General features: G+C 46.4%; 2 protein-coding genes across 2 annotated transcripts in view; one reads left to right on the forward strand and one right to left on the reverse strand.

Annotated features, from left to right (window-relative positions):
• Positions 1-24,259, reverse strand: part of LOC142585001 (glutamate receptor ionotropic, kainate 2-like) — a 348,423-nt gene that overhangs the window by 198,497 nt on the left and 125,667 nt on the right. Inside the window, exon 4 of the mRNA XM_075695421.1 lies at positions 23,793-23,974. Coding sequence (XP_075551536.1) covers positions 23,793-23,974 — 182 coding nt within the window. The remainder of the gene's footprint in view (positions 1-23,792; positions 23,975-24,259) is intronic.
• Positions 492-13,674, forward strand: LOC142584506 (DNA-(apurinic or apyrimidinic site) endonuclease 2-like). Its single transcript, XM_075694625.1, has 3 exons — positions 492-515; positions 1,685-2,800; positions 13,468-13,674. The coding sequence occupies exons 1-3, from the start codon at positions 492-494 to the stop codon at positions 13,672-13,674; spliced, it is 1,347 nt and encodes a 448-aa protein (XP_075550740.1).

The following is a 24,259-nucleotide window of genomic DNA, read 5'->3' on the forward strand; positions in this document are numbered from 1 at the left end:
TTCTAAACAGGGTAAGTAAAGTGTCAATACATGTGGCGACTACGATGGCTTAGAGCTTTTTTGTATTTCCCATATTTATAATTCCGCTTTGCGTTTTCTTTCGACGCTCCTGTTACGCTTTTTTCCCTGCGATGCCTAGATGAATGCTTATGTTTGCACAGGGGTTTGCATATCAGATGATTTCCGGGTCACAAAATACAAGTACTGTTGATAGAAGTGGAAAGACACGCTTCTTAAGGCACCACACAATACTCACTTAAGATATGTAAAATATTGTTCACTGATCGTTGAGAGAGTTACATGCTCGACATAGATCAAACCTAGCGTGTTCCTTTCTCTAAATTTATATCGCTCATTTCTCGCTATACTCAGATATTTGATTGCGCACGGCGGCACAGTTGCGATCGTAGCACCCAGCCCTTTCGTCTTAGTCGGGCAACTTTGCTTAGTCCTGCTGTCTTCCGTGGTCGGGGCGCGAACGGACCATCGATATGGAACACGCCAGCATAGCACAGGCAAACTGGACCAGCCCGTGAGCTATCAAGGTCGAAGATTTGCACATACAAGATGGTCTTCGCGATTCACCAAGGAACTGCAGCATACTTCATTTGACAGCAGCCTGTGCGACAGCGGGCTACACGACTCCAGTGCACTTGCGTAAAATGTCTCCCTCGGCACTATGGCCCTTATGGTTTCATTAGGCACGGCGGTGCCGTTGCGATGGTGTCGCCTAATAGGTTTGTTTTCGTTGTAGCAGGTGAGACAATACCGTTTATGCTCTCGGTCAAGCGACCCGTTTCTGCTAGTGCTTCCGTGTCCAAGCACTCGTTTTTCCGTTGATTTTGTGGGTTAAATATTGACCTGAATCGACATCACCTTGTATTTGGCACAACTGCTACTGTTGTGTGGCGAAGTAGAATCTAAGCCGGCACCTGACAAGTACTAGACTTAAGGGCATAGCTTAAACAGCTTAAGAGCATAAAGACTGATAATAGATATATTAAGGAGGGACGCCTCGCTCAGCTGTATCAAAAGTTAGACGTGTTAACAGCAATCGAGGCAAAAGTGTCATTCTTTGAAACCGAGATAACAGACATGAATGTGTGGTTGAAAAGATTAGACGAAAGAGCTGAAGTTCTAGAAAATCGGTGCGGACGAGCGAACCAACCTATTAGCTTATGGCCTCCGGGAAACATAGGGAGAAATCAGCGAAAGCCTAGAAGCGGCTGTCAAGAACAACATAATTATGAACACTCTTGATCTTGAACTCATTGGTATTGAGCGAATTCATCGTTTAGGTAGATGTTCAGGTAATGAAACCTGAACAGTCGTAACAAGACTTCTCGACGCTAGACAGAACGCTCACATATTTCGAAAAGGCTACAAGCCTAAAGGGTTTGACTTGTCTATTGAATAAGAATTCAGCCGCAATACGCGGGAGACTAGAAAGAGAATTGATGTCTATGCAAAAAGAACATAGAAAGTAAAAGATCGTCTGTCAGCCCGAAGGCAAAGAAACTTTACACCCTAACGGTGCTTAATATTGTTAAGCATATAAAACTATTTACGATATATATATATATATATATATATATATATATATATATATATATATATATATATATATATATATATATATATATATATATATACGAAGAGCTAAAGTGGCAGAAAGCCCAGCCAGACTGTTGTTGTTGTTTGCCCGTTTGCGGCCGAGGAAGGATTGACCGATGTGTGGTCTAGTCCGCGGCGCAGTGACTGTGTGGGTTCCTACGGCGACACCTTAGCTTTTGACAGCAAGTTCCTCAGCACAGTCGACGGCGAGGGGCGTGCTGTCTTGACGTTGCACCATGCTGTGTTTGGTGAAGATACGAAGAGTGTGGCAGTCATCAATTTCTACTGCCCACGTGCTGATCCTGACAGACCTGAGCGAGGTCAAATGAAGTCGGACTTCTACAATTTACTTGAACTACGAGCAAATGCATCGTTGGAAAACGGAATGGAGGTGGTCATAATGGGTGACCTCAACACCTCGCACTGTAAGATCCACCACTCTGACCCATCCGAGGATGAGGAATTTTACTCAAACCCCGGACGCCAGTGGCTCAACGAGCTTCTGCTAAATCGGGAAGGTCCAGGTGGCCCTGAAGCAATAAAAGGTGAACCAGAGAAGCCGTGCTTCCATGATACATTCAGGGCCCTCCACCCAACTACAGAAAAGGCATTTACATGCTGGAACACACGGCTCGGTGCACGCCAGACCAACTACGGGACGCGCATTGACTACATACTTTGCAGCAGTGCACTGTTGCCCTTTGTGAGCAGCAGTGAAATTTTGCCTGAAGTGTTGGGCTCGGATCATTGCCCTGTCAAGGCCAGCCTTGCCTGTATGCCACTGTCCTCACCACAGTGCCCATCTTACTCAACAAGGCACTGGCCAGAATTTTCAGGCCGGCAGCAAAGCATTGCGGGATTTCTGAGTAAAGAGCATCGTGTGTCCAGTGTGAAGGCAACACAACCACCTGAATCACCACTCAAAAAGTGCGCCGAAACCAGAGGACAACCAGCAAAGAAGTTGAAGATTTCAAAGAATGGACAATCTACATTGAAGGGGTTCTTTGTAGTTGAGGACAAGGAAAAGGCCAAAGCAAGACAACTAGATTCTGGTGCAGGAGGCACTAGTCTTACAAATGGTGGTGAAGCGAAGTTTAGTGGCAAGAAATTTTCTGCCATAGATGCAACCAGCTCTCAGTCGGAAACAACCAGCAACATGCTACAATCTGAACCCAGCTCAATGCAGGTAACGGTGAAACAAGCAACTCATTCTAAAGCTTGGCAAAGTCTCCTTAAAGGCCCTCCAGTTGCACCCCTCTGCAAAGGCCACAGTGAGCGGTGTGTTCTTAGGACAGTGAAAAAGCCTGCGCCCAACCTTGGCCGTCAGTTTTTTGTTACACGTGTCACACGTCACATGTCACACGTGTGGTTGTGTCCACTTTTCGTCGTTTTCAAGACTATCGCCTTTCTTTACTTCGCCTCATCGCAACACGAACCCCGGCGGAAAAAGCGCCGTGAAGGTGCGTCAAACGGGACCACCAAGAAGAGCGTGGTAAGGTTTTAGCTGTGCGAGATGAACGACCTCCATTGAGTTGAAGCCAGATGACATGGTAGAGATGACGGGGACAATATCATAGGTGACATCGGTGACTTGAGGTAACACGCGGTAAGAGCCCTTGTATCAAGGAACGAGTTTTCCAAAAGCCCAACTCGATGGGAAAGGAACCGAAGGAGCACAAGGGAGCCTGGGGAAAAGTGCACGTCCTGGTGCCGCTGAGTGTAAATGCGCTTTTGATTTTCTTGTGATACCAACAGACGAGTACGGACAAGCTGCCTCGCGTGGTCAGCATGTGCAATGGCGTCGTGGGCATACTCCCTTCTCGAGGCATTAGCAGAGGGAAGTGAACGTCCAAGGGCAATGCAGGGTAGCGACCAAACAACAGGTAAAACGACGAATAACCGGCAGTTTCGTGGCGTCAAGAATTGTGAGCGAATGTAATGCAGGGTAGTGCAATGTCCCACTCACGGTGGTGGGCGAAATGTACTTGGACAGCATGTCGGTAATTGTCTGGTTCATTCGCTCAGTCAGGCCATTGGTCTGACGATGGAACGAAGCGAGCTTGTGCTTGGTAGAGCAAGACTACACAGTGTCAGCAATGACTTAGGAAAGGAAGGTACGACCACGGGCCGGGAGTAGCTGTTGTGGGGCACCATGCACTAAAATAATTATGCGGAGGAGGAAATCTGTGACGTCACTTACACAGCTAGTCGGAAACGCTCGGGTTACGCTCGGGCGTCGCGCAAGTTGTAGCCACACCAATCCATATGTCGCCGGACTTGGACTCGGGAAAAGGACCGAGAAGGTCGAGGCCTACTTGAAAGATTGGCTCAGTTGGGATGTCGAGGGGTTGAAGATACCCAGCAGGAAGCGCCGCTGGTTTTTTTTTATGCTGACAGGGCTCGCATGCCGCAACGTATCGCCGTACAGACCGAGGAAGGCCCGGGCAGTAGAAGCGACGGCGGACACGGTAGTAGGTGCGAGTGACATCAAGATGACCTGCAACTGGTGCGCCATGAAGCTCATAGAAAACCGCTGAGCGAAGGTGTCGAGGGACGACCCAAAGAAGGGAAGGACAGTCGACGTGAAAATTACGGCTGTGCAAAGCGCCGTTCTGGAGGTCGAACCATCATAAGGATCGGTCAGTAGGCGCCGATTCCGCTCGCTGAATTAGGGTCCGCAAATTCAAGCCATGGCGTTGCTCAGTGGTCATGTACAAAAGTTGGAGACAGGAAGAACGCAGGCGGAAGCGTTTGTGTCGTTGAAGTTGGACGCGTCGACGCGGTAACGGGACAAGCAGTCGGCGTCGGTGTGCTGGCGCCCTGATTTGTAGACCACCGAATAGGAATACTCCTGGAACCACAGCGTTCATCATACAAGCTTCGCTAGGACGTCTTTCAAGGTCGAAAGCCAACAGGGAGCGTGATGGTGGGAGACTATGAAAAAGGACGGTCATATACGTAGGGGCGGAATTTTGCAGCCATCCAGACAAGAGCCAGACACTCTATCTCGGAATTCGAGTAGTTTCGCTCTCAGGGACTCAAAAGGCGGCTGGCGTACGTCATAACCCGTCCTTGACCACGCTGAACTTGCGCCAAGACCGAACCAATGCCATGGCCACTTGCAATAAATAGTGTGCACCAGAGTAGGGGCTGAAACGTCGAAGTGGCCGAGGGCAAGTGGGGTGGTGGGTAAGGTCGTAAGGCAAGAGAAATGGGCAGTTTGGGAGGAGTGCCATGAAGAAGGCACACATTTCTTTAGGACGTGTGTGGGAGGCCGTGCTATGGTGGCAAAATCTTTAACAAAGCGGCGGAAGTAAGAGCTAAGTCTTACGAAGCTGCGCACATATTTTACTCAATGCGGCACAGGAACGTCTTTGACGGCGCCAATCTTTTCCTGGGTCAGGTCGGATTCCAGAAGCGTTAATTAGATGTCAATGTACAGATATCTGACGATTGCCAAAATGGCATTCTTTCGAGTTGCCCTGCAGGTCAGTCTTGCGAAAAATACCAAGCATGGCTGAGGGTCGCTCGAGGTGTGCGCCGAACGTAGGTGAGAACACCATAGCGTCATGCAGGTAGTAAAGACAAGTCGTTCATTTAAACCCTTGAAGTAAAGAATTCATCACGCGCTCAAAGGTGGCCGGAGCGATACATAAGCCGAAGGGCATAACATTAAATAGATAAAGTCGGTCAGGTATTATAAAAGCTGTCTTTTCACGATAGATATCATCCACAGGAATTTGCGAGACACAAAATGCGAGAAGCATAGTAAACAATGTGCAACTGCTGAAAGGACTGTTACTGGAATACAATTAGCACTTAGCGGTCATAACCGAAACCTCCCTCTCCCCAGATACCTTCAGTCACAAAATACCTGCACCAGGTTATTACTGCTACAGCGGAATCCGAATGTTTTGAACCCACATATAACAAATTACTGTGTACAATGAACAGCTGTAAAATCGCCTTGAAAATGTTTGTATTACATTTCTATTTCATATATCGAAATACCTATATAATGAACTTTCTTGAGGTCTTCTTCAGTTTTGACATATCCAGGTTTGACTGTATATCTCGTGATCGCAGCGTGACCCTGCACCTTTGGAACGATATTCCATTCATTGCATTCCCTGAAGCCTCCAATTCGGAGGATGTAATTTGTAAAATCCTCTAAAATGACAGTGGCACATTTGGTGGTTGCGTTTATGAAATGAAATCAAAAATTTTTTTTTCAAAGTATGATTACAACAAGGAGGATATCAAAGCCCTACTAGTGAACACGAAGGTGTGCTTGCTTTGCAGAAGTTTATGCTGTGCCACGCTCGTACCTGAAGAGTGATCCTCATGAGGGGTTTCAACCTGACAGACGTAAACTGGATTACCGTAAACTGATTACCTTCAGCCACATCCACTGCACTTACCGATCTAAAGATAAATTTTTATCCTTCACCAGCTACTGAACCACCAACCCACTTGATATCCCACTTTAATGGACCATTTCGCACTTCATGCAATTGAGATGGCTATTGTCGGTGGCATATAGGACCACGACCCATAACCAACTGTAATCTTTCTCTAGAAGGCAACATTAGGAAACTGAACCTTGAGCTTGCTTTCATTGATTTTCGCAGAGCAGATCATGGCAGTATTCTTATTCTCCTAGCACACGAATTTCATGTTTTCTCTAAGCAGCTCCAGAAACCTGTTGTGATGTCAACAATCCGCGGCATCAGTTTAGAAGATTAAGACATAATATTAAAAGAAATGGCCCGAATCAATCTCTAAAGCATAATATGATCTTCTATCTCGGTGAATTCAAAAGCAAGTTTAAGAATTGCAGCTCAGCACTGCCTGACCTCATCACCATAATTCCATTGTCACCTGAATGGTCTCTAGGAGAAGAAAAAAAAAGCGACTCGAGCGAACACATTCAACAACTTTCTTTTCAGTTCTCACTAAGATAATGGCTTACGATCTTCCCTACACTGTCCTCGTAAAATCATCGAGTCAATAAACATAACCAATACCGGCATTCTTAATTTATTTTTTCATATCGACATGAAAAAAGCTAATGGGCCAGATATTATCACGAATGTGTTTCTTAAAGCGTATGCAGAATGATGTAGCCAACACCTTGCCATTATATACCGAAAAACCCTCTCGTCCGCAAACTTACCAGATCACTGGAAAAATTGAAGCTGATTCCTATACATAAATCCGAAGACACCACGGAATACCGAATTGAAAGCCAAACTCAGGTTTTAGTATATATTGTGAAATATTCGATCATATTACATTCAAAAGATCATTATATTTCTCGACGATAAACACATATTATTACCTCAACAATACGGCTTCAAAAGTAGGTTCTCAACGGTCATACAGGTAAGTGAAGTGCAGCGCGACCTTCCACAGAGCCTAAACAACCAAAGCCAGACAGACATGATCCTTCTCGACTTCAATAAAACATTTTTTTGTGTAAGGCCTGGCAAATTATTTCTGAAACGGCAGGCTGCGATCGGGAATGGTCAGATCATTGCATAGATCAAACAATTCTTAGGGAATAGAACACAGTATGTTATTGTTGATTGCACTCTGTGGCTGTTCGGTCCAGAGCTCTACAAGCGTAAGCGTTGGGCCCATTGCGATGTTTAATCTTGATTAACGACACTATTTCAACATTTAATGTGACATTAGGCTATTCGCGGATGAATTTATTATTTTGAGAGGAATTATGAGCTACGCAGCCTACTTGTTATTAAACAGAGCACCTTACTTGGTGTCATATTGGTGCATAGGATGGCAAATGTAAATTAGTACTACTAAAGGTGTGTGCATGTCTTTCACAACATAAAAGACGCCCCCTCAATTTTCTTGTGCTCTAGGTGGAATTTGCCTGAGTCAAGCAAATGCCCCCGTATCCTTAGGTTCGACACTCACTTCTGACTTTTCATGGAAGTTACACGTTGATAATGCTACCTCAGTCAGAATAGGCAAACAATTTTTTCTTAGACGATGTTTACGGTATACACCGAAGCACATTAGATTACTAGCCTATACAACTTTCGTTCCCTCCGTCATAGAAAACGTTAACATCATCTGGTTTCCGCACATATCCACTAAGATATCAAAGCCAGAAAAGGTGCAAAGGTGTATACAGCTCATTTTGAATAAGCGCAAGCACTGTGGCTCGGTACAAACCGCTTAGCCGATGCAGGTCTTACAATACCTTCTGTTAGGGCCTGGCAAGCCCACCTAAAATTAATCTGCCAACTTATGCAAGAAAATTTTAAAACATACAGTAATAATTACGGTACTTTGTTTAAATTACGTCTATCGCAAAAAAACACGCCTTTGCGTTAAACTAGTTCAGTGTTCACAATGACGCTTTCAATTTCTCACTTTTCCCCACATGGGGCCAAAAAACGGAATCTTTTGAACTCAGAGATAGTTTCCTCTCCGTCACTTTCATCGTTCATAAGGACATTAGAAACATCAAACACAAAAGATGCCACTTAACACACCCGCATATATTCACTGTAATACTTGCATTTCTTCTGCCATAACATTCTTGCATTTCAAGCCCCAAACTGTGGTCCCTTGTTCGCTGTTGTCTGCATAATTTCTGGAAATTGGGATTTATCATGGATTTGCCATTTTTTGAATAAATTTTATTAATACTCCATTTATTATTGAGTGATGTTTTTACTCTAACCAAAAATATTGTATTTCACATCGTCATTGGTTATTTTTGCTATAATTAAATTAGCTTTATTTTTTTGTTTTATACACCCATGTAGCATGAGCTGTTTCTTTTTCTAAAGCTGTCAATACAATGCCCACTTGCTTTGGCCTCCCTGAGGCTGGAAGTATCGCAAATAATCAAACAAACAAACAAAAAGAAACACACAAATTAATAAATAAATATATATATGTTCCTCCAAGGATTTCCAAGGATCGATAGTAAGACAAATCGTTTCGAAGTGCAGAAATCTTCCTGCTTCACGAAAGAATAAAAACATTCATCCTCCCGAACGTAGCCCGAAGCTACAAAGGAAACTCATGCAGGATTCTCTACAATGCGCACTTCTTTCCTTCAGCCGTATGGGTTGCCCTTGTAGCACCGCGCTACGGTCGGGAGGATGATAATTTTTCCATTCATGAACTTTCCTCCTCCCTGAGGGCTTCCTCATAAGTGATTTACCTATGTTCCTGGCTATTCCCACTGCCTCATTTGCATGTTGGTAATTTACCACTCGGCTAAGTCAGTAAAAGCATTTGTGCAAATAGAGCTCAGAACTTTGTACACTCAGGCTCCCTTAAAAGATATATTGTGTAGTTATATAGCACATAGCTGATCTTTCGGGGGAACTTCAATGAACAGTATTTCTGTGGCAACTATAGGTACTTACTATTTTAGAGTACTATCTTAGTGCCAGCACATAGCGCTGTTAACATTGTCGTTTTCTGTGCCGCTGTTTACACTGTCGTTTTCTATCTGCTGGCAGATTTAGTCTTGTATGAGTAGAAGCACTGCGTACCTAAAGATATTGGACGATAAATGTCCATGCGCAGCACACTAAAGTTACGTGCTTACGATAAGTTTACGGCTAGGGAAACGACCACACGTACATAGACACATGAAACGATGGCTGTATGGTCAAACTTATGGTATGGACAAACTTAACTGTGGCAAAATAATAATGAATTTAGCGTCAGAAACATGATCACAGAGAGGGCAGGGCATAAATACAGGGCGAGTGCTTTCCCATCTTGATACCCTCCCCTCTCTATGAACTTGATTTCGATGCTAAATTAATTATTAATTAACATGCACCAACTAACCCAAAAGGTAGTAATAATAGCAGTGGTAGCATTACCATCCGCCAATAGAGAGCGCATATGAGCATGTGTAAGTACTGTTCCTGAATATATGCTCGAGGAATTACAATTCCACTATGCGGAATCAATCATTGTAGGTTCGTGAGAGCTGCAAGCGCGAGTTTTTGCGTACGCGAAGCTAAATATCTGCTCCTCTCTCGTGGTGCGTAACCCTAGGTCAAATTTTCATGCTCACATTCGCAAACCATTGTACGCACGTGTACCCAAAGCTGTTCTGTAATAACCATTTCAAAAGTGCTGCGGTCAATGCCAATTCATGAAATCGGTTTTACTGTTGTGTTCAGTCTTTAAGGACAGTTTAATTTGACGCCACCAAGGAGACAAAAAAGAAAATTCCCGCCTGACAGCTCGCGGCGCCCATAGAAAGAATATATAATTGCCTATAATTAAATTGCGAGCTTCAAGGTTAGAAGGCCTGCTTGGCGCTTGAAACGTACATTGCTTGAGTAATTTAATCAACAGCGCGTAAATACTTCCGGGATGCAAACCATAGACCTTTAATATGAAAAAGTTGCTGCGTTTCGGGAAGGCACAGCCTCCAAAGTATCTGAAAAACGAAGAGTCTTTAGTTTTTTTTTGTTGTGACTCCATAAACGCCTGGAGTGAGTCTACAAGAGAGTGACGAGTATAGATACTATTTGGAAACTGAGTAATCCGAATACACCTACGCTCGGAAAGGCGGAAACACGGCGTGTAGTGGCGACAAACAAATGAAACAGCGTGTTACGTCGGTTATGTGCAAGTGTTGTTGCGGCATATGTACGGTGCATTTCACTGTTAAAGAAAACACATGAGCGTAGAGCGCACACAAATTTCCTCTTCTTCAGCTGTACGACCGCACAGCTTAGCAACAAATTACTTGTGGCTAGTGGTGCTGTTCCCTTTCTGCACATCCGTGCACTGCATAAAAATGGCTTTATGCGACACTTGCAGCTATTAGTCATATCATAAGAAGCCGACAAACACTGACACCAAGGACAACATAGGGCAAATTACTTGTGTTTAATAAATGAAATAAAAAACGGTAAATTCATGGCAATTAAAGTGGATGAAAAAACAACTTGCCGCAGGTGGGAACCGAACCCACAACTTTCGCATTTCGCGTGGGATGCTCTACCAATTTTGCTACCCGGCGCCATTTCCCCATCCACTTTCTTGGGTGTTTATGTGTCCTAGTCGAACCCTGTGAGTGTTAGCCAGCGCCACCACCCACAGGTCTTAGCGGCGGACGTGCAGCGTCCTTTCTGCCGCAGGCGTCACGAGAACGTGATCTTTTTGGGTGAAGGCAACTGTTCAAAAAACCCACATATGCTACCTGAAGGCATCAGTGTAGCCGGATTCGAGACCCTCGTTATGTTATATAACGAGAAGAAAGGGCATTAACCGAGGGGCCCGATTTTTATTAGTCATATCATAAGAAGCTTGGAGCTATTGTGTCACAAAATTGAGAGTCGCACATTAGATTATGTCTTTCACTACTGATTAGGGCTCTACGTGTTTTTTTAAATTGTAAACCAAGAAATTATGAATTCTCGAGTAAAACAAATTGTGACAGGGCCCATCTTGTCCGCGGTAATGATGATTGTCAACGGTAATGCGTTAGAATTGAATCAATCAAGCTACACAGCGTATCGTCTACGCCGGAACGGTTTATGTGTAAGTCATGTACTGCAGCGGGAGTCTCATTTGGTATTTCCCTAAGAACACTCGGTGCCATCTAGCCCCGCTTCCGGAAAGCCTCCGCGTGGTCTCCGAAATGCATGACTTGCCAGTGCGTGCGAACACTGAGAAACGCGTCATGCAGCTACCAGGCTTCTGGGTGGATGGATGTTATGAGCGTCCCCTTTGGAACGGGGCGGTGGGTTGCGCCACCAAGCTCTTGCTATTATACTGCCTAATGTCCTACCTGGGTTAAACAATAAAAAAAAACACTACGAACTCTCACAACCAAATTTTCTGATCCCCTATTGTGAACTGGGCTTCTTTTACGTCGTTTTGTCGTTTTGTCGTTTCCCTACTTTTATTCCACCAATCCTCCAATCGCCTCTTACTAAACCCTATTGCGGACATGTTTATTTTTCCAATGCTCTCGCTGAACCGGAGGGCTTCTAGGAGGCCAGTGGTGCCTAAATGGACCACTGGGTAGACGTCTTGACATTCTAATGAAACATGCTCCATAGTTTCCCTAGCTTTACCGCAGCAAGAACATGCTTCTTCTTACTTCTTATATCTCGCTTTATATGTGCGTGTTCTAAGGTGTCCCGATCTCGTTTCGAAAAGTAATGAGCTTCCCTTTGAGTTATCATAAATTGTTTCTTTCCCGATTTCCTTTTTTTCCTCTTAAGTAGTTACTCATGGCGGGTTTCTTTTCCATTGTCGCCACCCATGAGATTATTTCAGCCTCTCTGACTTTCCGCTTCACCTTCTTTGTTGCTGTGTTGCCCACCCTACAGGCCGCATACTTGCTGGTAAGCTTCCTTGTTCTTTTCCTCCACTATGAATCAATGTTTTCCCTGTACAGATCCCTCAGTACTCTCCCAGCCCATTTACTTTCTTCCATATTCCTCAGTCGTTCTTCATACTCGATTTTACTGCGAGCTTCCCTCACTTCAAACTAGTCCAGCCCATATCACCCTGCACAGCTTCATTTGTAGTCTTCCCGTGAGCGCCCAATGCAAGGCGACCCGCTGACCTTTGGTTCACGTCGAGTCCTGATTGTACTCCTTATTTTAAAGCAAACAACCGCATTTCCAAAAGTAAGTTCTGGAACCATTCCACATTTGCACATACCTCGGAGCACATCGTACCTATTGTATCCCCACAGCACTCTGTGCTTCATTATGACTGCATTTCTCTTCCCCTTCACTGTTATTGATTGTTTTTCTGTGTTTCCATATATCTATTGCCTTCGTTTATCCATGTACCAAGGTATTTATATTCTGTTACCCGAGGTGTATTTCCTGGCCCTCTATCACCACTGTCTGTTCACTGTTGTCATTGAATACCATAACACCTGATTTTCTAACAATAAATTTCAAACCTAAATTGTTGCCTTCCTGTCCACAAATATTAGCCAGACGTCGCAAATCCCATTGCTTGATAGCTAGCAACACAGTGTCGTCCGCATCAAATAAACCTCGTAGCTGCTGCTCTACTACTGTACCCGCCTGTTTGTATGAGAGATTAAAACCGATATTAGTTCCTTCTAGCGCCCTCTTCATGCTCATCATGTACATCACAAGCAGCAGTGGGGATAGAGGGCACCCCTGCCTAAGTCCCTTCTCGATATGAACTTTCTCCTGGCTCGTCATCCCTTCCCATTCAACGCAAACTGTATTTTCTAGGTAAATCGCTCTAAAAACCTATAGACAATGGTCACCTAAGCCTTCCCTTTCCAGAATATCCCACAGATTGTTGCGGTCTACGTTGTCATAGGCTCCTGTAATGTCAAAAAAGGCCACATATAACGGCCTGCTTTCTACTTTTGATATTTCAATACACTAAGTAAGAGCAAATAAGTGATCATCTAAACGCCTACCTATTCTGAAGCCATTCTGAAGTTCTTCTAAAAGGCCATTATTCTCTGAGCATGCTTGAAGCTTTAATTTGATTTCCTGCATTGCTAGCCTGTATATTACCGATGTAATGGTGAACGGTCTATACGAGTGAATTTTATCTTTCTCCCCCTTACTTTCATAAATTAAATTCTTTCTACTTTGTCGCCAGCTGTCTGATATTCGTCTATCCTTTAAAGTTTTTGCCACTGCTTTGACCGGAGTTTCCTTCCTTTTTGGTCCTAGTTCATTGATCGGCTTAACGGGAACCTCGTCTAGCCCTGTGGCTTCGCTCTTAGAAATTTTCTCTGCAAGTTTCTTCCAGTTGAAATTTGTCCGCACCAGCTCCTTTTCCACCTGGATCTCTTTCATGCTCTTTTTCTTCCTTCAAATACAGCCTCGGCATTGCCTTGGAAAGATTCGGCAGTTATTTTTGGATATTTCGCTTCTCTCTGGAGACGCTGCACCATCTGGTGGCACTGGAGAGAATCTGTGCCTTGGTTTCCTAGACGAGAAGCGTGGCAGGCCGGTGCCTTCGGACGACAAGAATACGACTCTGGCTTGCTTCACACTTGGTGGCACGTACATGTCATCGCTTTACTAATGACACTCAACTGTTGTCAAGCCCTCATCGCCATACCGCCTTTGTCGTTTCATCGATGTCAGTGTGTTGGTCATTGTATTGCACTCATACTCTACTTTATTCAATCATGACTATGCCGCCCATGTCATGCTGTGATCGTCAGACACAGCTGTCATGTCTCCATTGTCATTCTGTCGTCGCAGTGCCTTGGTAATTATACCATCGTCATCACTCCAGCTTCGTCATCCCGTTGTCGTCATGCCGTCGCAATCACGCCATCTTCGTCACAGAGGCTTCGTGATACAGACATCGTCACGTACTTCTCATCACGCACTATTTGCCATTCTATTGTCCTCGAGCCGTTGTCACTTTATCGTCGTTACTGCATCGTTGTCAACCGGTCGTCGTGCATTTGGTGTCCCACGGACGTCGCGATGCCTTCGCGATCGTTGCATCGTTATTATTGTAACTTCGACATCCGACTCTCGTCATTACGGTGGTCGTAATACCGTTGTCGTCATGCCATCGTCGTCACGCTGTCGTTTTACCATTCTCATCCCTTCAGTGTCGTCATCACGCCTTCCGCGTCATACCACCTTCGTCGATCCATCCACGTCATTCCTTGTTCTTCATTCCGTCGTAATCACGTTGTCGTCTTCCAAAAGAGATTACGCCGCCATTGTTATGCCGTCATCGTCATTGCGTTGTCGTTACACAGGCGCTTTCGTGCAACCGTTTTTATACCGTCGTCATCGTGCCGTCTTGTCATGCATTCGTCGTCATTGTCGCTTCATTCGGTTGTAATCAGGCTGTCTTATCCGTGCCTCTTCAAGGGGAGTACGGTAGCACGATTAAAAGACGGGACAAAAGAAGACACATAGAAACACACACAGCGCTAACTACCAACAATGTTTATTATCGAAAACCAGGTCGCACTTATACACTCAGCCAACATGAGTCACAACCACGTGAACAGATTCACAATCAGAGCGAAAGATTTTTGGGATATGTTAAGCCATGCGCAAAAATTTCAGTTCTTTTTCACAGAGAGCCAATGATGGTTTGCTAATACATGAATCCCCTAGGACATCAATCTGCTCGGCTTCTATTATAAGACTAATGAGTTCGCACTTATTTACGACTTAAGCTCTACAAGAACTCGGTTATTTACGTCGTACTCTGTCTAATTCTCCGCGCAACACTAAATTAGTGTTATATAAAACTTTTGTTCGCCCTATACTTGAGTATGGTAGTATCGTTTGGAATCCCTACAAGCAGTACGAAATAGACAGAGTTGAGGCCATACAAAGGAAAGCCATTAGATTTGTCTACCGACGTTATGACCACCAGTTCTCACCATCGTCAGTCATGTCCTCACTCAACCTGACATCTCTCGCCGAACAGCGACACGTTAATTCTTTAAAATTTTTTCATGGCATTATTCACTCATCTTGTCGCCTCTCCAGTAATGAATATATCACCTTTGCAAAAATCTCTTATAGTAGGAGACATCACGCGCTTAACATTACACCATTTTTTGCACGCACTAATACTTTTAAGTATAGCTTCTTCCCTAAAACAATTGAAACATGAAATTCGCTACCAGGAACGAACCATTCTCTCCCATTAAATGAATTCTTGTCTGTACTCCCTCAACACTGCGCCTAAACTTTCTTTGTTGCCTATTGTATTTCTTTCTTGTATTGTATTATCCACTCCTGCTATAGCCCCAGCAGGGGCTGCAGTATGTGTAAATAAATAAATAAATAAATAAATTTCTACCGGTGATGATTGTTGATTCCAAGAGATGGGAGCACTTATGTTGCTTACTACGAAGGGAGAGAAACCCATCTGATACAAGTTTGTGAACTTTATTTTTGTGTTCGTGCAGTCCATCATTAATGCATCTGCCCGACTGTCCAACGTAATACTTCCCACACGATAATGGTATACGATTTATAATTCATGTCTTACATTCTCTAAACTTCTTTCTGTGTTTAACTTGGCAGCTAGGGGCCCTTTCTTTCTTTTCTGGTCTTGGTTTCCTGCACAGGCTGATTATTTGATTAGCCCTAGGGGATTCATGTATCAGCAAACCATCATTGGCTCTCTCTGAAAGAGAACTGAAATTTTTTGCGCATGGCTTAACATATCACAAAAATGTTTCGCTCTGATTGTTAATCTGTTCACGTCGTTGTGACACATGTTGGCTGAGTGTATAAATACGACCTGGTTTTCGATAATAAACATTGTTGGAAGTTAGCGCTGTGTCTGTTTCTATGGTCTTCTTTTGTCCCGTCTTTTAATCGCGCTACCGTACTCCCCTTGAAGATGCATTACCAACAAGCCCACATTCAAACCCACGTTATCCATGCCATCGTTGCCATAATTTATCGATATTCATTGTCATCATGCCGTCTTCGCTATATACTTTGCCGTTCAATTATTATCACATCCTCTTCGTGATTGCATCGTCACTGCGTCAGCTTGTAGCAGTCGTCGTCAAGCCTCCATACTCATGGGTGGCCTTGGCAAGCGAGTGTCATAGCAAAGTGGGATGATATTGGAGTATTCTGCGTATAGTATAAACAATGAATGATTCAAAATTACCACTACATGTGTTAAATAAACGTCGGTTCAGTAATATCGTCTGTTGCTGCATTACTCGATTGCCTGTATTTGTTCTAACCACGCCCCCTTATTATAGTTAACCAAGCACTAAGCTGCGAAGTCCCCACAGAAATAGTGCAAATTCCTTTTGAAGCTCAATATTAACTTGGACTAAAATATTTTAACTTTACCATTAAAACGCCTAATTGACCAAACGAAATGAGATATTTATTTAGTCGTTATACCGTACATCTACTTTACTACCTTTGAGACGACTTTCTCTTACATGCGTGTTCCCATCCTTGTAATATTCTTCCTTCTTTTATGACTGGCATTTTTTTCATAGATCTGTAAATATTATTATGTTGCTTTGTTCTTATCGTTGATGCGATATACTGTGTATTCATTCTATATTTTCTTGTACAAATTTCACGTATGTTGATCTGCCGCATTATCCTGTTTACTTTGCTTATTAAATTGTAGAGCAGTGCTGCTACACAACGCCAAGTGTTCTACGGGTGACATACATCTTGTCACGCACTTTCCGTTTGTCTTGGCGCCCTTTTTTCGTGAAACAGAATAAAGTTTCTCTATTTGCATTACCATCGACAGCCATCGGTAGATGAGCTTCTCATAATTTTTTTAAATTCAAGGCTGTTTTAATCAATAAAGCACAAAAGGAACTGGAAGCCGAGCTCTCTCGTCGCACATATTGAATACTAGGGTAAACATAGCGGCTGGAGATTAAAATTCAAGATGACGAGCAAAACGCGAACAAGGTGAATTTCGGTGCTCCGGCGTTCCCCTTCTTCTCGTATTGCTCATGGATGGATGGATGAATACAACATTCTTCTACGTCCGGCAAGGTTTAAGGCGACCCGGGCTCAGATCCTCCACTGGGGAACGTCAAGGTCCTGCCTCAACGCCGCCTCACGGGCTTGCTGGACTGCCCACGTCACCATTTCGAACATTAACGTCTCAAAGCTAAAGTGTGCCTGAGAATTCGTTGGAAGTAGATGCGCCTTGCGAACTCGCCGGCTATGAGTCGTAAATTGCAATATTTGTCGTAACGATTTAAAATGTTCATGAGTATGATTATATTATTTACTAAACCAAACTTTTTAGTTTGTCGGAGAAGTAATCCCCGTCGCATCTACTAAGTTAGATAAGTATTTGAATAGTGATATTTGCCGCAGTAGAATTTAAAAAATTGTGCACTTAAAGAAAACAAATGCTATACCGTGTGAACGAAAGCTAGTGAAACGCAACTGACACATCATTTTAAAGGCCCGTGGCGTATACGGAACATAAAGAAAAGCAGTTCGACGACGTCTTAGAGGCATATTTCGTGCTTAAAAAATGTCAGGGCGGGAGGCACTCAGTCACTGTTTCTTAGTTACTGCTTCTGAACTAAGCGGAAATACGTTATAGGCGATAGAGGGTGAGCCAGAAAGTGTGAAAGGAAAGTGCATTTAATAGTCACAGCTACTGCTGCAGCTACAGAAGTTAGCGGCCGACCTGTCTCGAGTCAAGCTAAATCACCATTTGATCCGCAAAAGCCGTACGATACTATAGTCATTACGCTAATGACGATGTAATTAGAATCGGCTTCGTTAGCTTGTACTAATGGCATCATTACTATTGTAAGGCCTCGTAAGCCTCTTCTGTTTGTGGCCGTAATAACAAAATGTCCTACGTACCAACCGTCACTATTGATGGCTGAGCGCCTCATTCAGTATTGATCACTTTCGGGATGATGGGTTGCAGTGCGCGCCGTTGGGCCGAACGGACCGAAACGGCTCTATTGCAGTGTGATCCTGTGGCGCGATGTTAGGCCGCGCTCTTCTCGCTTAGTGCAAGTTGTAGGGGGCATGGACCCAGTCAAGCCTGTTGAAGACTCTGTCCGCGCTGCTAAACATTCTGTGATATTTGAATAGAGCGTCGGTCGGTCGGTCGGTCGGTCGGTCGGTCGGTCGGTCGGTCGGTCGGTCGGTCGGTCGGTCGGTCGGTCGGTCGGTCGGTCGGTCGGTCGGTCGGTCGGTCGGTCGGTCGGTCGGTCGGTCGGTCGGTCGGTCGGTCGGTCGGTCGGTCGGTCGGTCGGTCGGTCGGTCGGTCGGTCGGTCGGTCGGTCGGTCGGTCGGTCGGTCGGTCGGTCGGTCGGTCGGTCGGTCGGTCGGTCGGTCGGTCGGTCGGTCGGTCGGTCGGTCGGTCGGTCGGTCGGTCGGTCGGTCGGTCGGTCGGTCGGTCGGTCGGTCGGTCGGTCGGTCGGTCGGTCGGTCGGTCGGTCGGTCGGTCGGTCGGTCGGTCGGTCGGTCGGTCGGTCGGTCGGTCGGTCGGTCGGTCGGTCGGTCGGTCGGTCGGTCGGTCGGTCGGTCGGTCGGTCGGTCGGTCGGTCGGTCGGTCGGTCGGTCGGTCGGTCGGTCGGTCGGTCGGTCGGTCGGTCGGTCGGTCGGTCGGTCGGTCGGTCGGTCGGTCGGTCGGTCGGTCGGTCGGTCGGTCGGTCGGTCGGTCGGTCGGTCGGTCGGTCGGTCGGTCGGTCGGTCGGTCGGTCGGTCGGTCGGTCGGTCGGTCGGTCGGTCGGTCGGTCGGTCGGTCGGTCGGTCGGTCGGTCGGTCGGTCGGTCGGTCGGTCGGTCGGTCGGTCGGTCGGTCGGTCGGTCGGTCGGTCGGTCGGTCGGTCGGTCGGTCGGTCGGTCGGTCGGTCGGTCGGTCGGTCGGTCGGTCGGTCGGTCGGTCGGTCGGTCGGTCGGTCGGTCGGTCGGTCGGTCGGTCGGTCGGTCGGTCGGTCGGTCGGTCGGTCGGTCGGTCGGTCGGTCGGTCGGTCGGTCGGTCGGTCGGTCGGTCGGTCGGTCGGTCGGTCGGTCGGTCGGTCGGTCGGTCGGTCGGTCGGTCGGTCGGTCGGTCGGTCGGTCGGTCGGTCGGTCGGTCGGTCGGTCGGTCGGTCGGTCGGTCGGTCGGTCGGTCGGTCGGTCGGTCGGTCGGTCGGTCGGTCGGTCGGTCGGTCGGTCGGTCGGTCGGTCGGTCGGTCGGTCGGTCGGTCGGTCTTTTAGCAAACCATGACGATCAAGAAAAGGTTTTGCGCACTTGAGTGTCATTGCCAAAAAAGGGCCAGCTACACGTTAAGGATCATTACTTCCAACGCCTTTATCGAACTGAGCAGCTGTGCGGTAAATGGTCGACGATGTTACAGCACCGCTGGCTGGCGCGTGTTTTGCATGCGCCTCAAGAACTTGTAAGCACCACTTCAACGATCGCGTCAAGTAAAGAATCAGTTGGTTCCCTTTCCAAATAGGACAGTAATGCCGGTCGGCACACTTACTGAAAATTGATGAAGTGCGAACGCCAACTCGAAAAACGAAGTACTTAGAGAAAAAATAAAATATGTTTCTCCTCCCACACTGGGGCCTTCTTCACAATGAGAACGATTTGTAGTAGCAGAATTTTATGCTGGCTTGAAGATGTGGCCCTAGTGCCGCGGGCACACATGCGGAAGGCTATTATTCTTCCATGTACTGAAACCTCATCCTACATGTTCACGATCTTTCCCTCTCACTATGCGCACACGTATTAATATATAGAGCTCACGTCAGTAGAACATTGCACGTTTGAACTTTTTGCACACGTGGTTTGAGTTAGTGAGTGAAGAAACCTTATTGAAAGTCCGGCGAGGACGCGAACTCCTCGCGCACCCGGCTAGTCCCACGTCGGGACCGGCAGGCCTAAACCACCGGCCGGGTCGCGGGCACGCTGGACAGCCATGATTTGCTTTTCTAGAGCGGGGCTACGCAGAAGCGAGTCACACTCTTTGTTGATGAACTTTGGGTATGTTGACCCGCACTCCCAGAGCATGTGCGCTAGAGTGTAGGTCTGCCGGCAGGACGGGCAGGCGTCGTCGCGATACACGTCGGGGTAAGCCTCGTGCAGAACGGACAGACACGGATATGTGCTGGTCTGTAGAAGTCTAAGCGAAACGGATTGCGCCCTATTAAACTTGGGGTGAGGGGGTAGAAAGACCCTTCTAGACATGTAGAAGAATTTAATAACCTCGCTGTGAGTAGGGGGAGCGTCCCTGTGGCCGTATATAGGAGGAGGGGACTCGGCGCTCCTTACAGAGGAAGTGCGGTCGGTGAGGTCACGCGCAGCCTCGTGAGCAGACTCATTGAGGTTCGGGGGAGCACCCTCGACTGACCCTACGTGAGCGGGAAACCAGTGGACTGAATGATGCGTGAGAGCATATGGACTCGAGCTGCTAAGAATACGATCAGCTTGCTTGGCGATGCAACCCCTTTGGAAAAGCCGTCACTGCCGTTTTCGAATGCCTATAGATTTCGGACCCACGACTGTCTAGTAGGGCAAGGGCGATCATGGCTTGCTCAGCGACTCTGGGTTCTGTGCGGCGAATGGAGGCGCTATTGGAAATCTTTCCGCTGAACTCGACCACATCGATGGAAAAGGTCTTCCCATCGCTGTACTCCGCGGCGTCCATCAAGCTTGCTCTAATGTCGCGTTGCTTGGTCTGTTTGAGGACGGCTACTGCTCTGGCCTTGCGTCTGCCTTCGTTGTGGACGGTATGGACGTTTCGGTGCATAGGGGCCACTTCGATCTTGTCTCTAACACAGCTAGGGATCGTGGTACTGACCATCGGGAATACCGCAGGGTGATAACCCAGTTCATCGAGGATGTGTTTACCTGTCGCTGTGGTACTCAGGCGTGTGAGTTGCAAGCGTTCATGAACTTCGGCAATCTCCTCGGCGGTGTTATGCACCCCCAGCTTGAGGAGATCCTCGGTATGGGTCCTGAAAGCCCGAGAGCCCTCTTGACTACTTTGCGGATGAGAGCGTTGAGCTTGTCTCGCTCCTCTCTGAGCCAGTTGTTCATAGAAATCGTGTACGTGAAGTGGCATAGTACGAAGGCATTGATCAGCCAGAGGAGATTGTTTTCCTTCATGCCTCGATGGCGGTTTGCAAGTCTGCGAACGAGTCGGAAAGCGTTGTCCGTCTTAGCGATGATCTTACGGAGAACCGTTCCATTCCCGCCGTTAAATTCGACAAACATGCCCAGGACCTGGATTATGCCAACCCTGGGTATCACCCCCTCCCCCCCCCCCCTTAAATGCGAAGACTGATGCAGCTTTCAGAGACTGCCAATCTTTGGGTCTGTCTCCCTTCTCTTTTCTGTAAAGCAGAAGCTCCGACTTGGCGGGAGAGCATCGAAATCCGGTGGGGTGGAGATACTCGTCGTTGACGTCGATCGCCTCCTACATGGCTTCTTCGACTCTGCCCTCGCAGCCGCCGGAGCACCATAAGCTAATGTCGTCGGCGAAGATGGTGTGCTTGACGTCCTCGACACATGCCAACCACTGGGAAAGACCAATCATACAGGTATTAAACAGTGCGGGGGAGATGGCGGGAACCTTAGGAGGGCCCCGCCCTCCGAGGGGTACATCGCCGGAGCGGAAGTCCCCAATGCGAAGCTTGACCATCCTGTCCGTTAGAAAAGAGCAGACGTAGCTGTAGAATCTGGAACCAAGACCCAGGTCTGAAATGGTCTTTGCGATGAAGGTGTGGAGCACGTTGTCGAAAGCCTTCTCGAGGTCCAGACCGAGCAGAGCCTAGACGTCTGGGGAACGGCCATCCACAATCTGATACTTGATTAGTTTCATGGCATCCTGCGTCGAGAGTCCGGCGCGAAAGTCGATCATCTTGTACGTGTAAACCTCGTTGCCTTCAATGTACCCGTTTAGCCTGTTGAGGACAAGACGTGGTTTCACAATCACTGCGCATTGATATCAGTCCACTGATCGCCAGTTTTGAATGCCTATCTTTAGTAGTCTTATTGGAACACCTTGCGTGAAAACATAATTTCAAACACTTCTCCGAAGACGGGCGCAAGAAAGTTTAATTGGCGTAACGGCGGCATGATAAACTTATCGTTATCTTAAAGCAAAGCTACGATAATGCATTTATGTACTTGCAATGATTATTTTGTATAGCACAAGACAATTCACAATTAATGCTTTTGGTTATCTTCGCACTAAAGGGGAAGGGTATTGAGACAGGGATGGAAAGGTGACGTAAGTAACTGTAGTTGCTCAGAGTCAATGGCCTACAAGCCCTCCTGCATAGCTTGCAGACTCGTGGTTTCTTCTTTTCTTTTTCTTTTTGTGTGTTTGTTTCACTTTGACATCTTGAAGTACGTCCCATCTGCGCTCTTCACTGGACAAATTGTTGTGTAAAGTTCTGGCTGTGTTCGGGTATTTCTTCTTTATTCACTTTTTATTGTTTTGCAAGTACCCCCCCCCAACCCTCCCTCCGCCAGTGCGGGACCACCCAGGTACATACAGTTTAGATAGGAAAGACAGACAGGTCAACATGAGCTAGTGCGCTCTAGCCCATCCAGTTATAGTACTAATGGTTCAAGTTATGTGATATATTGATTTCAGCTCCACCAATAAATGAAGCATTGGTCTTTCCCAGCTATAACAAAATTCATTACTGCTTTGAGATACCGCTTTGCCGCCATGCAACATCAGTTAGAATATACTGATGACGCCTTTGTAAGAGCAACAACGAGCATTCCGTACACACTGGGCAGAGGTAAAATAGACTGCGTCATTTCGGAGCAGCGGTATCATGTTAAATCCAAGAAACAAGAATCGCCAGAATGTACGAAACTCAGGCACTCAGATATATGTCTGCGGTGTAAGGTCTGGTGTGGACAAATATTAACAAGCGAGCGTTGTTTTGACGCGAGGTTTCCCAATTCATCTCAGCCAATTCACACGGTCTTAACCCTTAGCTCTCACTACGTGCAAATAAGCGGCGTTTCACGCAACTCTGTCAGGGAAAATTAACTCGTGTGTTTAATTAAAATTGGGCGGGAATGACAAGAAAAGTGAAGTTAAAGTGAACAAAATTTAATGCATCGAAATGAGGGAGCCGAACCCACACCTTTCGCATCAACCGCGCAGTGCTTCAACAATTCAGCTACAGCGGCGGCCGATCTTCTCTCCCACTTTCTACTGAAAATATGCATGGTAACATGGCCGCTGCGATGCCTCAATTGGAAAGGTGCCGCAAGTATCATGCGAAAGTTGTGGTTATGACTCCCTCTTGTCGGTAAGTTATTTTTCGTGCGCTTTCACTTGGCTTTTCTCCGTTATTCCTGCCATTTAGAAAAAAAAATGAAAAAAATACAAAGATAAAGAAGAGAAAATATCCCAAATAATTTCATCTGTGCTGCCCCTGGCTTTATTATTTCTTTTTGCCTAGACTGTTGCAGCTACCAAAAAAAATTGAGTCCCTCGGAAGCCGGCAACCTTCTGATAAAACAGTTATATCTGCGAGCGCGTACAAGAACAAGAGAAAAGTCAAGTCGAATGTAGGAGCGTTTCAATGGCATAGGGACACTCTAACTTGCTATGTTCAGTTAGCATGCCAGATCACTTAATTACTCGTGGTAGCCCTCGTTCATGCGGAGCTAGTTGCAAGGAAAACTGGGCAGGAATCGCAAGAAAGCCGGGATTCTCACCGCTTCGAGAAACTCGTAAACTCGCTCGGTGGGTACGTCCAGCACGATGTTGAACTCCTTCGCCAGGTCGACCCGCTTGAGGAGCGTCTTTACGGCACCGCCGCCTGGCCGATACAGCACGAGGCTGACCCTCGCGCCCAGCGCGAAGGAGGTGTTCAGCACGTCCTTCATGCGCACGAAACCTGCGAGGTTTAGTTAACGAGCGTTGGCTAGCTAGCATAAAATCAGATTCAGCCGGTTAACATGTAAACATGCGTCTGTTTTTCCAAGTTTCCCTGTCCCTCGTTAGCAGTGGCGTCAAATGTAACGGCTCCATTCAGTTTATTAACAAAAAGAACGTGCATATCATGTATGCATTTACACTACTTTTTCCCGGTAGATTTGCAAAAAGGGTGTTCTCGACTCACCTGGTCAGTTGTTTGATTATTCACTTATTTATACCTTTACCCATTTATCTTGTAGTATCC

Source organism: Dermacentor variabilis, chromosome 6 (genome assembly GCF_050947875.1).
Source record: "Dermacentor variabilis isolate Ectoservices chromosome 6, ASM5094787v1, whole genome shotgun sequence".
Classification (NCBI taxonomy): domain Eukaryota; kingdom Metazoa; phylum Arthropoda; class Arachnida; order Ixodida; family Ixodidae; genus Dermacentor; species Dermacentor variabilis.